We start from the raw sequence: 12,032 nt of genomic DNA, 5'->3' as shown, positions 1-12,032 counted from the left end.
GGCGGATTATTTACCGGTTTTTGGATGAACAACTTTTCATATCTCCCAGAAAAACAGAACCTAGTCCAAAATTAACTAAAACTATTTTAAGCATTTTTTTTCGTAAAAATGTATGACCCGTTTGTGTTTATATTTCTGGAATATTAAGACCAAGTTTCGGAATTTCAAGATTAACGACCTTCAACATTGAATTTTAATACACAGCCATAGCTAGCTCCCCTGAAACGCTTGCTTGGATCGGCTGGCAATAATTTATATCTTATCGCAAGTTAAATAGTCCAGTTCCTGCAATATAAAATGTATGCAACAATAAATCATAGTGTTCGCCCAATTTACAATTGTCTCAGACAGCACAGCGTCCGGTTATCTTTGCAGTGCCAGAAAGCACGCGCTGGAAATTCCAGAGGTTTACAAAATATTGCGGTGTTTGTCTAGCGTTATGCAGAATATCCACCGAAATCAGGATACCCAGCAAAAGTAGCGAATGCAAACTAAATCTGTATTTTTGCTGGTTTTACTAATGGTGAATAGAACTAGCAAATTACCAATAATCATCAATGTCCGGCTTGAAAAGTTTTAATTGATTTCACGAACAAAAAACGTATTATTTGAGGAAAGAAGACGTCGTAGGGAATTGAAACAAGTTGTTTCCGAGTGATGCGGAATTGACAGAATCATATTGAAATTGAGTATTGCTAATCATATTATAAGTTTCTACAGTTCAGCTGAAAGTAACTAAAAAACAGATGGATAACTTTGCGTGAGAAATACGCATTGTTTTATTTGAGTGAGTATGGCCATCGACAGAATAGCACAAGACTCTTAGCTCTGCTATTGGTTGAAATCGTTTTCTTTAATCTTAAAAATGTAAATACGGACGAATTGATTCAAGCGAAATTCATTGTATTTTAAGGGGAAAACTGGTAGCACTTGTGTACGAAAAATTGTTTTAGTGTATTCAAGAGTGTTACTGTACGAAACACTAGCAAAGATCAGGTAATATTCTACTCTTCTGCTTTTCTTATCTTCTACTCTTCTACTTCTCTACTCTTCAACTCTAGCCCTCTACTCCTCTATTCATCTACTCCTCTACTCGTCTACTCCTCTACTTTTCAACTGCTCTACTCCTCTACCACTCTACTACTCTACTACTCTACTCCTCTACTCCTCTACTCCTCTACTCCTCTACTTCTCTACTCCTCTACTCCTCTACTCCTCTACTCCTCTACCACTTTACTCCTCTACTCCTCTAGTCCTCTACCACTCTACTACTCTACTCCTCTACTCCTCTACTCCTCTACTCATCTACTCCTCTACTTCTCTACTCTTCTACTCCTCTACTCCTCTACCACTCTACTACTCTACTACTCTACTACTCTACTCCTCTACTCCTCTACTCCTCTACTCCTCTACTCCTCTACTCCTCTACCACTCTACTACTCTACTCCTCTACTCTTCTACTCCTCTACTCCTCTACTCCTCTACTCCTCTACTCCTCTACTCCTCTACTCCTCTACTCCTCTACTCCTCTACTCCTCTACTCCTCTACTCCTCTACTCCTCTACTCCTCTACTCCTCTACTCCTCTACTCCTCTACTCATCTATTCTTTTACTTTTCCACTCTTCTTTGAATTGTAGCCCAGAAAAAACTGGTATAGATTGAATCGAAAAAGTTTCAACAGAACATCGATCATCCAGCAGTCCGGCAGCTTTTTCTAGACCCAGTCCAGCTTGATGATAACCCTTTTTGATCTATACATAGCATCCAGGTTTCGGTTGAAATAACGCAAAACTATTGACATGACTTCTTTGGAAAAGAAACTTTCCACCGACTATTAGTATTATTGATACCATTGTAACCTCCCTGCCAATCCGATTATAAATAGAAATCGATGATTTCTTCATACTCTCCGTTCCCAGATAGTAGGAATAGTTAAATTGATTGCCTCTATCTATAGCGCTTATGTAGTGAAAATATATTTTTAGAGTCATCAACAACAACAACAACAATAAAACCAAACGATGCAATCATAATATTCCACTGACGCACTGATGAGTCGAAGACGAAACGTAAACTTAAGAAAATGGTTATGTGCACCTAGCATAAATTTGGGGGTAAAAACAAGCTTTTTCCCCTTCAAATTACCACAATCTGTACGGCCAGTAAGCCGAAATTTGTTTCGTTCGAGACGTCAGTTTAGACGTTACACTTCTTTGTGTAATAAAAAAGTGTCTTGCAAATAGCATTAACTTTACGTCTGCTCAGCGGATTATGTTGATCCGGGGGTTTGCGTCAGCATAATCTGCTGACGCACTGATGAGTCGAAGACGAAACGTAAACTTAAGAAAATGGTTATGTGCACCTAGCATAAATTTGGGGGTAAAAACAAGCTTTTTCCCCTTCAAATTACCACAATCTGTACGGCCAGTAAGCCGAAATTTGTTTCGTTCGAGACGTCAGTTTAGACGTTACACTTCTTTGTGTAATAAAAAAGTGTCTTGCAAATAGCATTAACTTTACGTCTGCTCAGCGGATTATGTTGATCCGGGGGTTTGCGTCAGCATAATCTGCTGACGCACTGATGAGTCGAAGACGAAACGTAAACTTAAGATAATATTCCAAGTTCATGAACGCGTTCGTATGCATCAATCGATGGAAGGTTTGCATAAATTAAGGCTAGTAACTGCTATACGTTGTGTTTCCTGTGCTGATGCAACAGTCCGCCAAGTCTCATAACACTCGTTATAAATGCGTTCAGTCACGAATTGGTGCAACGATGCAGAGCCATCGCGAAGGGACGTGAGTTATTGGGAAAATTCTGACAAGCTATCAAGCGGAAAGCAACTTCCGTATTGACGTATGTGCCATTATCGAACGATAATACAAAATTTGTATCCCGGCATTCAACGCGAGAGCCATAATATTATTCATAACTGTGATTCAACAAGCGTAATTTCTAGAAAATTGAAATTAAGAAATAATAATCTAGAATAGTTCTCGGGATTGGTCTCGAGCCACAATGTAACATTTATAGCGAGAAAGTTCAATATTTCACCCTTGCAAATATAAATAGAGCTCAAGGGCAGCCTTTTGATTATACAGAATACATCGGGAAATTTGGCACCCAACCAAAAGTAACATTCTTATCCGTTCGAACAAGATTCTTGAGCAAGTGGTGGAGCAGCGATAGCATCTTGTTCCGGACTATTTTTGAACAAACAATTTCTTACGAAATGTTGATGTTCCTGATTACACGTGGACAGAGAATAGCATGGAGCAGAAAGTTATTTATTATATTACGATCCCAACACGAACACTTGCACTGTGAGTGCAATTTCATTATGTGGAAATAATAACATGGAACCTTCGAGAAATCGTTCGTGCAGTTGCTCGTTGCAGTTGAAAATAGAAAGAAATGCCAGTCTATATTAGTCTATTTTAATGTATTTTTGCAGAATGAGACAGTAAAACAACGATTATGATAATCAAGAAAAGGTATCATCGATTCGTCTCCATTTGAGTCCCTGTTATAATAAGAGTTTTGCAAAGAGTGAAGCCAAAAAGAACCAAACGACCAATGCAAATAATCATTATATGTTTTTCGAAAATAAAAGTATTGCTTTCAAGGTTTCCAAAATTAAACTAGGAATTTATTTGAACGAAATTTGAAATAATTCATTTTGTTTGATATGGATCCAATTCATTGCATGCAATTATTAAGTGCTTAGCGGTTCAAGTTGAACTGTTTAAGTTTGCAATAAGTAGTTCAATTTGAGCTGCTCTGCACTGACGAGTCAAAGACGAAACGTAAAGAATAGTATTAATTTTATTGTTTTGATAATCGAGCATCGTGGGTTGAGTAGAGTGCATCCAGAACCCAAAAAAAAACAAACATGGATCGAAATACTCTTACAGTCGATAAACGACGAAAAACAAAGGAGTCTACCAAATGTTTGCATAACATTTAACATTAAACCTGCTACATCGGTATGAATTAAGCTACGTGCTACATACGTGATCAAAATTTGATCCGAGGGATAAAACCAAAAGAAACCTACCTTTATTATAGATAAAAAAGCACATACTGACTTAAATTATCATTACTCTTCTCGTAAAACAAACCGAAAGTAGAAACGAATCAATAGTCAATTATTTTAAAATTTGATCGTTAAAGGAATTAAAAGCTTTCGGTGATTATTCGTAGTGGACAATAAGTACTGCCAGTGCCGGATCGGGTCCCGATTGCACCAAAAATGTGTGAAATTGTACACAGATTTGCGAAAAAAATTACACTGATTAACACAGGTTTCCCAATTTTTGAATTCTGCTTGCGGGAACATAATTTTTTTTTTTACGCATAGATTTTCAGCACTGTTATTTCTACTACACGGAACTTTTTTTTAGTCACAAAAACGATCCCATCCACTGTGTTTATATGTAATTTTAATACAGATTCTACGCCTACTCATTTTAACGGCGAACACTGATTCTTGAAAAAATGACCTAGCATCCTAGTGAAAACCCTTCAACGAGTGTAAGGATAAACATGTATGTTATGTATTTTCTGATACTAGAAACGAAAATGAATAGTGATTATATCATCTTACTCGCACTTTGTTTACTAATTTGAGAACTAATTACCGGAGAACCAACGATGCGTGGGAGATGCGCATGGTTTTCTCAGAGTGGGCTGATACTGTTTTGAACAACAATTCTTCAGCCGATACTCTACCGTAACCGTACCGGCTCCCGAATCGAAGGCTTTTATTTTGCTGTGGAATTGGAAGCTTTATTTAGTTTGTAAAAAATGTTTTCGATTTCAATATTGGTGATTATGATTTCCTTATCAACATATTTTCAAACCCCTCTGGTTTGAACATCAACAGCATTAAACACAAAAGGTATGTTTTAAATTTCTACTGTTTTACTTTTATATAACTTTTATATTTAGCAGAAGTTTACACTCACATGAACGAAAGGTAATAATAATACTCTAAGGATAATGTCTTAAGAAATTTTATAATACGCAACGATTGAGTCGTTTTGCCTACTTTAGAAATTTTTTAGATGTCACATTTCATTCATTGGATTGTTGTCAGAAAACAAAGAACAAAACCTCCCAACAGCAGGAGTTCAATGTGGGACGTCATTCATCCTCAAGTTGAATAGAAAAAACTAAAACCGTACAGTAGAACCAACTTGCTGTTGAGCAGTTTTTTACATGGGACCACATGGAACAACATCGACATAATTGTACTTAATATTAGGTTTCGGCACGCAACTCCTCTATTGGGTGAAAAGTACTTAAAATTAGGAAATATTTTGGCAACATGTAGAAAACATGGCATGTGCTGCTAAATTCTAGGTCATACAGAAGTTTTTAATTTTGACAACATTGAAGTTTTTTTAAGTTTTGTATCACGATTGTGAATCACGTTATTTCAAATTTAGAAACGAAATTTGATTGTTGTGTTTGTTCTTCCGATTTCATGAGAATGGAATTTTTCAATTTGGAACTTTCGTTTGCTGATTTTGAAATAAACCATGTAAGTTTGATTTCAATCCAACTTAGCTTAGAGCATGCAACTTACCGGATCTCATCTCAGGGGCTGCCTACACTTATGATTTTTTTTTCTTTTCCCGGACGCGGGGTTACCAATTCGTAGGGTGTGATCGATTCTATCCACGTTTGACTGGTTTCGCGGATTCACTTTCGCGGTTTCCAACGGTATTTCACTTTGGCCTTCTGTGCGTCTTCCAAATTTTGGGACAACTTATTCACGTCACCGCGAGTGCCACTTATTATGTCTCGATTGGAGTTTTAGGCGATTCCACGTGCCAACGAATGGCGCCCTGTACACTATCCCAACACTGTACACTTTATATTTTCCCCTGGCGTTTGTTTAACGAATAGAACTCTCGGAGGTACAATCCTTGAAAACCGATTCCAGGCCGTCTCTAACGTCCTTTTACCAAGATCACGCTCACTGTTCTCAGGACTTCGGTCGGTATCGATCCCGTTCTATTTTCACACCGCGAATTTATCATCGACCTTACCGCTTCACAACTCAGAACCAAGAGAGCCCTCCTATCCGGCCTCGATCAGTTCCTCAAGAACTGACCGTTTTTGTTTTTATCGTGCGTATTGGAACTTCCTTCGCTACCAAGTACGAATGCGATCTTCTTGTTTGGTAACCCTCGGTGCGCCGATCGGGAAATTTAATTTGAATTTATATAAACCAATAATCTAACTCCTACATGCAAAATAATATTAACAATATTTTTGGTAGATTAATTTATAACAATAATTCTATCATTTATGTGACATGGTAACAAGTTACAACCATGGAACCAATTATCTTTTTTTTTCGTTCAACGAACTTGGCAGTCAGAGGTCCATTGTTGAGCCATTTCAAATATGAATAGTTGGATGAGTTTTACTGGAGAATTGTAGAAGTAACTAACTACCTAATTTATTAAAATAACACTAGTAGTGGTCTAGTAATACTGGTCTATTACCAAATTCGAATAGGATGCCTCACTAAAACATATTTCTGGGAAAGTTACATGCAGTGTCGGTCATTGCCGAAAATTTTACAGAAGCTGCTATATTGCTATCTATATTGCATACAACATTTTCAATCCGGTAGAATAGAGATGGGCAACTCGTTCGCGAACGGTTCAAAAGAACTAGTTCTTTTGAAAGGATGAATGATCAATAGTTCTTTTTTTGAGAACGTTAGTTCTTCAGTTCAAAGTCGTGGACCTTTTTTTTTGCTCGCCCAAACCTTGCTCAAACCTCAGTTCTAATTGAGATCTCGGTTAGTCATTCAACAGGCAAATGAACTATGAAAAGAACGAACGAACGGCTCTCGAGAACTAGTTCTTTTAATAGAACTCTGCATCACTGAACGGTTCTTTGAAATGAACTGCTTTGCCCCTGCTACAAGAACTCGAGTCTCTCAATGCATGAACCGTGAGAGAATTTTGCTACATTTCTTCGCTCCACAAAAAATTTACAGTCTGATAATGATCGCTATGTGGAATTTCTCAATAGAGAATCGCAAGTTGACAATTATCTCAAAAAATCGAATTGATGATTCAACTTGATGATTCTCATACTAGGTTGCAATATGTTAAAACCCTTGTGTGGAGCATCCACAGACATTTTCATAGACACAACTTATACAAAGGTTATATGCACATAGTTAGAATAAGCGACAATAATAAAATGATTCTATCGCAATTATCAACTGCCTGTATAGAATCGGATCGCGAAACGAGAATAAGCGACTGTTTTTTGCTTCAGAGAGGATCCCCACAGCAGCGTGCTAACCTTTGATTCTCAGAAATGTCATCGAGAGAAATTCGATCTCGCACTGGTGTCGATTCTATGTTAAATGAGCCATGCCGGGTTTTTGTTGTTACGATGATATCCGTCTCTCTTTGATGACACTGATTCAATCGTGTGAAGAGTTGCCAGAGAGCGTTTTTTGATACGATAAAAGCCATCCTTGGTTACGTGCCCACCTTTCGTAACAGATAACCTTTGAACAAAGAGTGTCTTGAAAATAGTCGTAATATATTCCTAAAATCTCGTCCTTAAACTTGTATTATTGTAACATACGAACACAAAATCTCACGGAAAAATATATTTCTTATTATGTCAAACATCTTTATAAGAAATTTGATGGAAAAACATATCATTGACTTAATAATCTTTATGGAGTCTTCCTAAGTTAATGATAGCTATATCTTACAAATAATAAAATAATAAAAATTCTTAGAAATTGTTCTGTAAGTTCGGAAACTTTTTCTTGATCGAACATCCCCGGGTTGGGCTCGAACGGCACGTTCTTCTAGTTATTTGCCATTTGAGCTAATTTATTCTAAAATTTAAGCTTCAAAAATTGATATATTTAGTAAAAGTTTTCCCAAAACATTGTGATTCTTGTGACTAAAGGCCGAAACGAAACTTATTTATATTCATGCTCCGGCTCTTACGTGAATGTGTAGGGAAAATTTTGCGTCTACTAAATTATCATTTTATCTGTATAAAACGTCGAATAGTCGGTTGCTATTTAGTAACTAGCTTCTAGCAGTGCTAATGTATCTATTCATGTTTTAAACATGCAAAGAAACTAGGCCGTATCTTCGGTAGGTCTCCGTTTTTAAAGTATTCAAGCCTTTTCTAAACAAAATTTTTATCACTAACACTATCTTTTCGTAAGATCTTTCTACTATGCAAGTTTGGCAGTTGTCGTTTGCTGGAAAATATGAAAAAACTGAAAATATCATTAGGCAGCATTTCGATGTAAGGTTTGGCTTCGACTAAGCAAGCATTTAAACCGTCTAATGGTCGATTGCTACTTAGTAATTAACATTTAGCAATGGTAATGTCACTATTTACAGTATAAAAATCCAGAGAAACAAAGCCATTTATTTGATAAACGAATTTTTTTATACATTATGCCCCACCTTCGATTCAACAGTATGTTTCGAGTTAATATATTGTTTTAAAGATTTATAACGGTTAAAACAAAATGTAGCGTTGGGAGGATAAAAATGTTGATTTCCAATTGTAATTAATTGATTATGCAATTGATTTCTGATGTAAATAATATTTGCTTTTTTCTGCTTTTCTTCTATATCGACATTTTAAGGGGCATATTAAATCATTGTTTTGGGACATAATGTCTTTTGTTATGGGGCATATTATACGGTAAGCAAAAAAACTGAGAATGTGGTCGTTTTAGTTAGCTGTTTTTCACTAATGGCTCGTGCTGTAGTAAGACTGTTGTTTTCTGAACAATATGAACACTTATTAATCAATTGGTTAGTTATACCGCAAATCTGGACAAACTCATTATTATTAATTTACTTTGTGGTAAAGAGCGAATCCTCGCCGGCTCGAGATGAGCAGTTTAAAAACATTCCGTGGCAGGACTTACATAATTAAGCCATGTACGCAATATTAGGTAACACAAGTATCGATAAAATTGGAACTTTTTTTTTTATTTAATAACATATTTTAAGGCACATTGCGTTAAGCTATAAGATGCCGAGGGCATATGTTTAAACTACTTAAACTAGATTTTTTTTATTTTCACACCATATGAGCTTTGGGAGATCTGGTCTTCAACGGTCCGCGGGAAATTGGAACTTATATACTAAGAAACTTCTAGTAACAAAAAGTATTGAACTAATATTTTCCCCTATTTCGTGAAGTTGATCTACATTATGATGTGACCGACGTCGATTTTACCCATCGTGCGGTTAGGACTAAAGTAATGTGGTAGTCCCCAGTATATTGCTTCAAAACAACATTTTGCAATCTAGTTTACTTCTGAACAATAACAATTCTAAATAGGGTAATGGTTCCCAACCGCTGCTGATATCACTTGTAAAATTCGCCAATGGAGTCCGCGAGATGTTAAAGTTCACGTTCGGTCCTGTTCGGACCGGAACTTACCTGATTGTGACTGCTACTAAAACTATGATGAGGCCCACGAGGAGCATGGCAATGACGACTCCGCAAACCATATACAGGACATCGTTCGGAGCATCTGGAGAGAGAGAGAGAGAGAGAGAGAATGAGAAAAGTAAGCGGTAGTGATTAGTGAACCGGATCATTCGCAACACTGAAACGACTACGTATACCAAAAAACAAATCGCTTAATTTGGGCACGCGTTTCTACGCTATGTGAAAACTAATTAAAAATCCCCCAAAACATTAGTCAGTTGGCTTCGAACATCATCGTAGTGTGCGTGTGTGTGTTGCATCGTTGTAGCGATCAGTCGACAATTGTAGAAATATGTGTATGTCGGCTGCTCTACTCGAACCTGAACGGGATGCATTAAAAGAGAAAGGTTTATTTGGGGATTGCCAAATGTTTGTCTAGTTGTTAATGGCCGTTCAAGATGCCAACTAACCAACCAACCATGCAACGAACTACGAACAGACTACGAACGATTGTATCTTTTATATAAGAAAGGAGGAACATGTCAATTATTTTCAGGTTCTACTGTGCGATTGCGCTGTTTATGAGTAAGTAAAAATCAGCTTCCCGTGACCAGAACGAATAGCAAGATTGACAGCTTGTTTGAAGCTTATACTGATTTGAAATGAGTAATTAAATTGTAAGATTATCATCGATCGAAATAAAAAAAACACTTTACTACTATTGTGTTATGAGCAATCTGCTTTTGTGAACATGTGAACATGTGAAAAAAACGCATTCCTCGGAACAGATCCTCATATTAAACAAAAAAACAAAAAGTGTTTCAGAAGTTTGCTAAAAATTCATCCTTTCGTTTTTGGGTAACATTTACAAATCTGAATTAATTTACAAATCGAGCAATTGTCGTTTTGACTGGATTTGAATTTTGGACCTAGACTCTCAAACTCTATTGTAAATCTGAATTTTACAAGTGAAGTCTGAACTGTGTTTTGAAATTCAGTTTTTGAGTTAAAACCTGGAGCTTTTTTATGTCGTATCTTTTAAACAAAATCTGAAACTGAATTTATAATTCTAATTCGGGAGCTAATTTCTAGAGCATGCTTTTTATATCGCCGGGTAGTATTTCTAGAACTAATGTCTTAACCTGAGTTCAAAAACTGTGTTCAAAACCTGAATACGAATACTGAATTCTGAAACTAAACCAAAATTTATTTCAGATTCAAAATTCTGGTTTCAGAATTCAGTTTCTAAATTCAGTTCTACAATCCAATTCTAGAATTCAGATACAGAACTCAGTTTGAGAATAAGGATACAAAAAATTTATAATTAAAGTCAAGAATTCAGTTATATAAATCAGGTCCAGAATTTAGTTCCAAAATCAAAGCTCAGAATTCAGGTTCAGAACTGAGTTCTAGAATCCCGGCTCAAAATGCAATTCCAAAATTCAATTCAGCATTCAAGTTCAGAATTCAGTTTTAAAACTCGATTGCAGAATCCTGGTACGAGTTCAGAATTCAGTTTCAAAATTTTTGATTTAGAATCTAATTCAAGTGATCAGTTCCGAAATTCAAATCCAGAATTCAACTCGGGAATTCACTCCCAAAATTCAGATACAGGTTCAAAATTTAGTTCCAGCATCCAGGTCCAGAGCAGAATTCAGTATCTGAAGCAGTATTCTAATCCTAAACTTATCACAATACCATATTTACGATCTTGAAACTGGACCAAAATCTGGTTTTACTATAATACCCCGGGGATATCATCTTGCGGGTCCAGTTCCTGATAAAAAAAATGTAAAATCTCAATCTGTATTAGAATCAGTATTATGATAAGATAAATTCCAGCTGATCTTTTGTATTCAAGGTAAATGCGCTCAACTGTTTTTAATTTTGGAGAACGTTAATGTTGACGCACTCACGTCATCCGTTAATCCGGTTATACCTCGGACATAAGTCATCCGCCTTTTTTCATAACTTATCTGTTTGAATGCAAATTCTGTGGTTGCCTTCAATCGTTATATTATTACTTCTAGTTGTAGTACCTTATGCCATTTAAATTAATGCAATTAGTACTATTAGTAGAGATGCTAGAGTACCAATTTCAATCGAATATTTCCTACTTCTAAAAAACCATACACGGATAAAAATCCCCTGCCGGTATAAAAAATGATAAAAAATCATGAAATCATGCGATCACGTAACCTTTCATATGAGTCTCATTTTGTGAAAAGGGATTTAGTCATATCTTAAATATCGAGTTTTATTTCGATTAGTTTGATATTCTTTTCGGTTGAAATTTACAACAATCATCACTCCGTAACTCTGGAATTTGAATCAAACTTGGTGAAAATCGATTTGGACATCTGTTAGAAATCGTGTATTATTTCGCAATCTTCTGATCATTACGTTCGGTGCTTCCCGAACCGGAAACCATGAACCGATGCAGCCAAAGTGAGTTTGTTATACCGTTTTCGTTTATTGATCAGAGCAGCCCGAGAGCTGACCCAGGGTCGCCCAAACAACTTTTGATATGTTTGTTTTAGTAACCTGGGGTCGCTCTAGATCGGACTC

The 12,032-nt window shown here is 36.4% G+C and overlaps 1 protein-coding gene across 4 annotated transcripts in view; it reads right to left on the bottom strand.

The window, feature by feature from the left end:
- LOC131438011 (myb-like protein A) overlaps positions 1–12,032 on the bottom strand; it is a 386,239-nt gene that overhangs the window by 56,906 nt on the left and 317,301 nt on the right. For all 4 annotated transcript variants that reach the window (XM_058607758.1, XM_058607769.1, XM_058607777.1 and 1 more), the window contains one exon: positions 9,474–9,567. In XM_058607758.1, coding sequence (XP_058463741.1) covers positions 9,474–9,567 — 94 coding nt within the window. The remainder of the gene's footprint in view (positions 1–9,473; positions 9,568–12,032) is intronic.

This window comes from Malaya genurostris, chromosome 1 (genome assembly GCF_030247185.1).
Source record: "Malaya genurostris strain Urasoe2022 chromosome 1, Malgen_1.1, whole genome shotgun sequence".
Lineage (NCBI taxonomy): Eukaryota > Metazoa > Arthropoda > Insecta > Diptera > Culicidae > Malaya > Malaya genurostris.
Note: the sequence above shows the minus strand (reverse complement) of the source record. Positions and strands in the feature narration are given on the sequence as shown.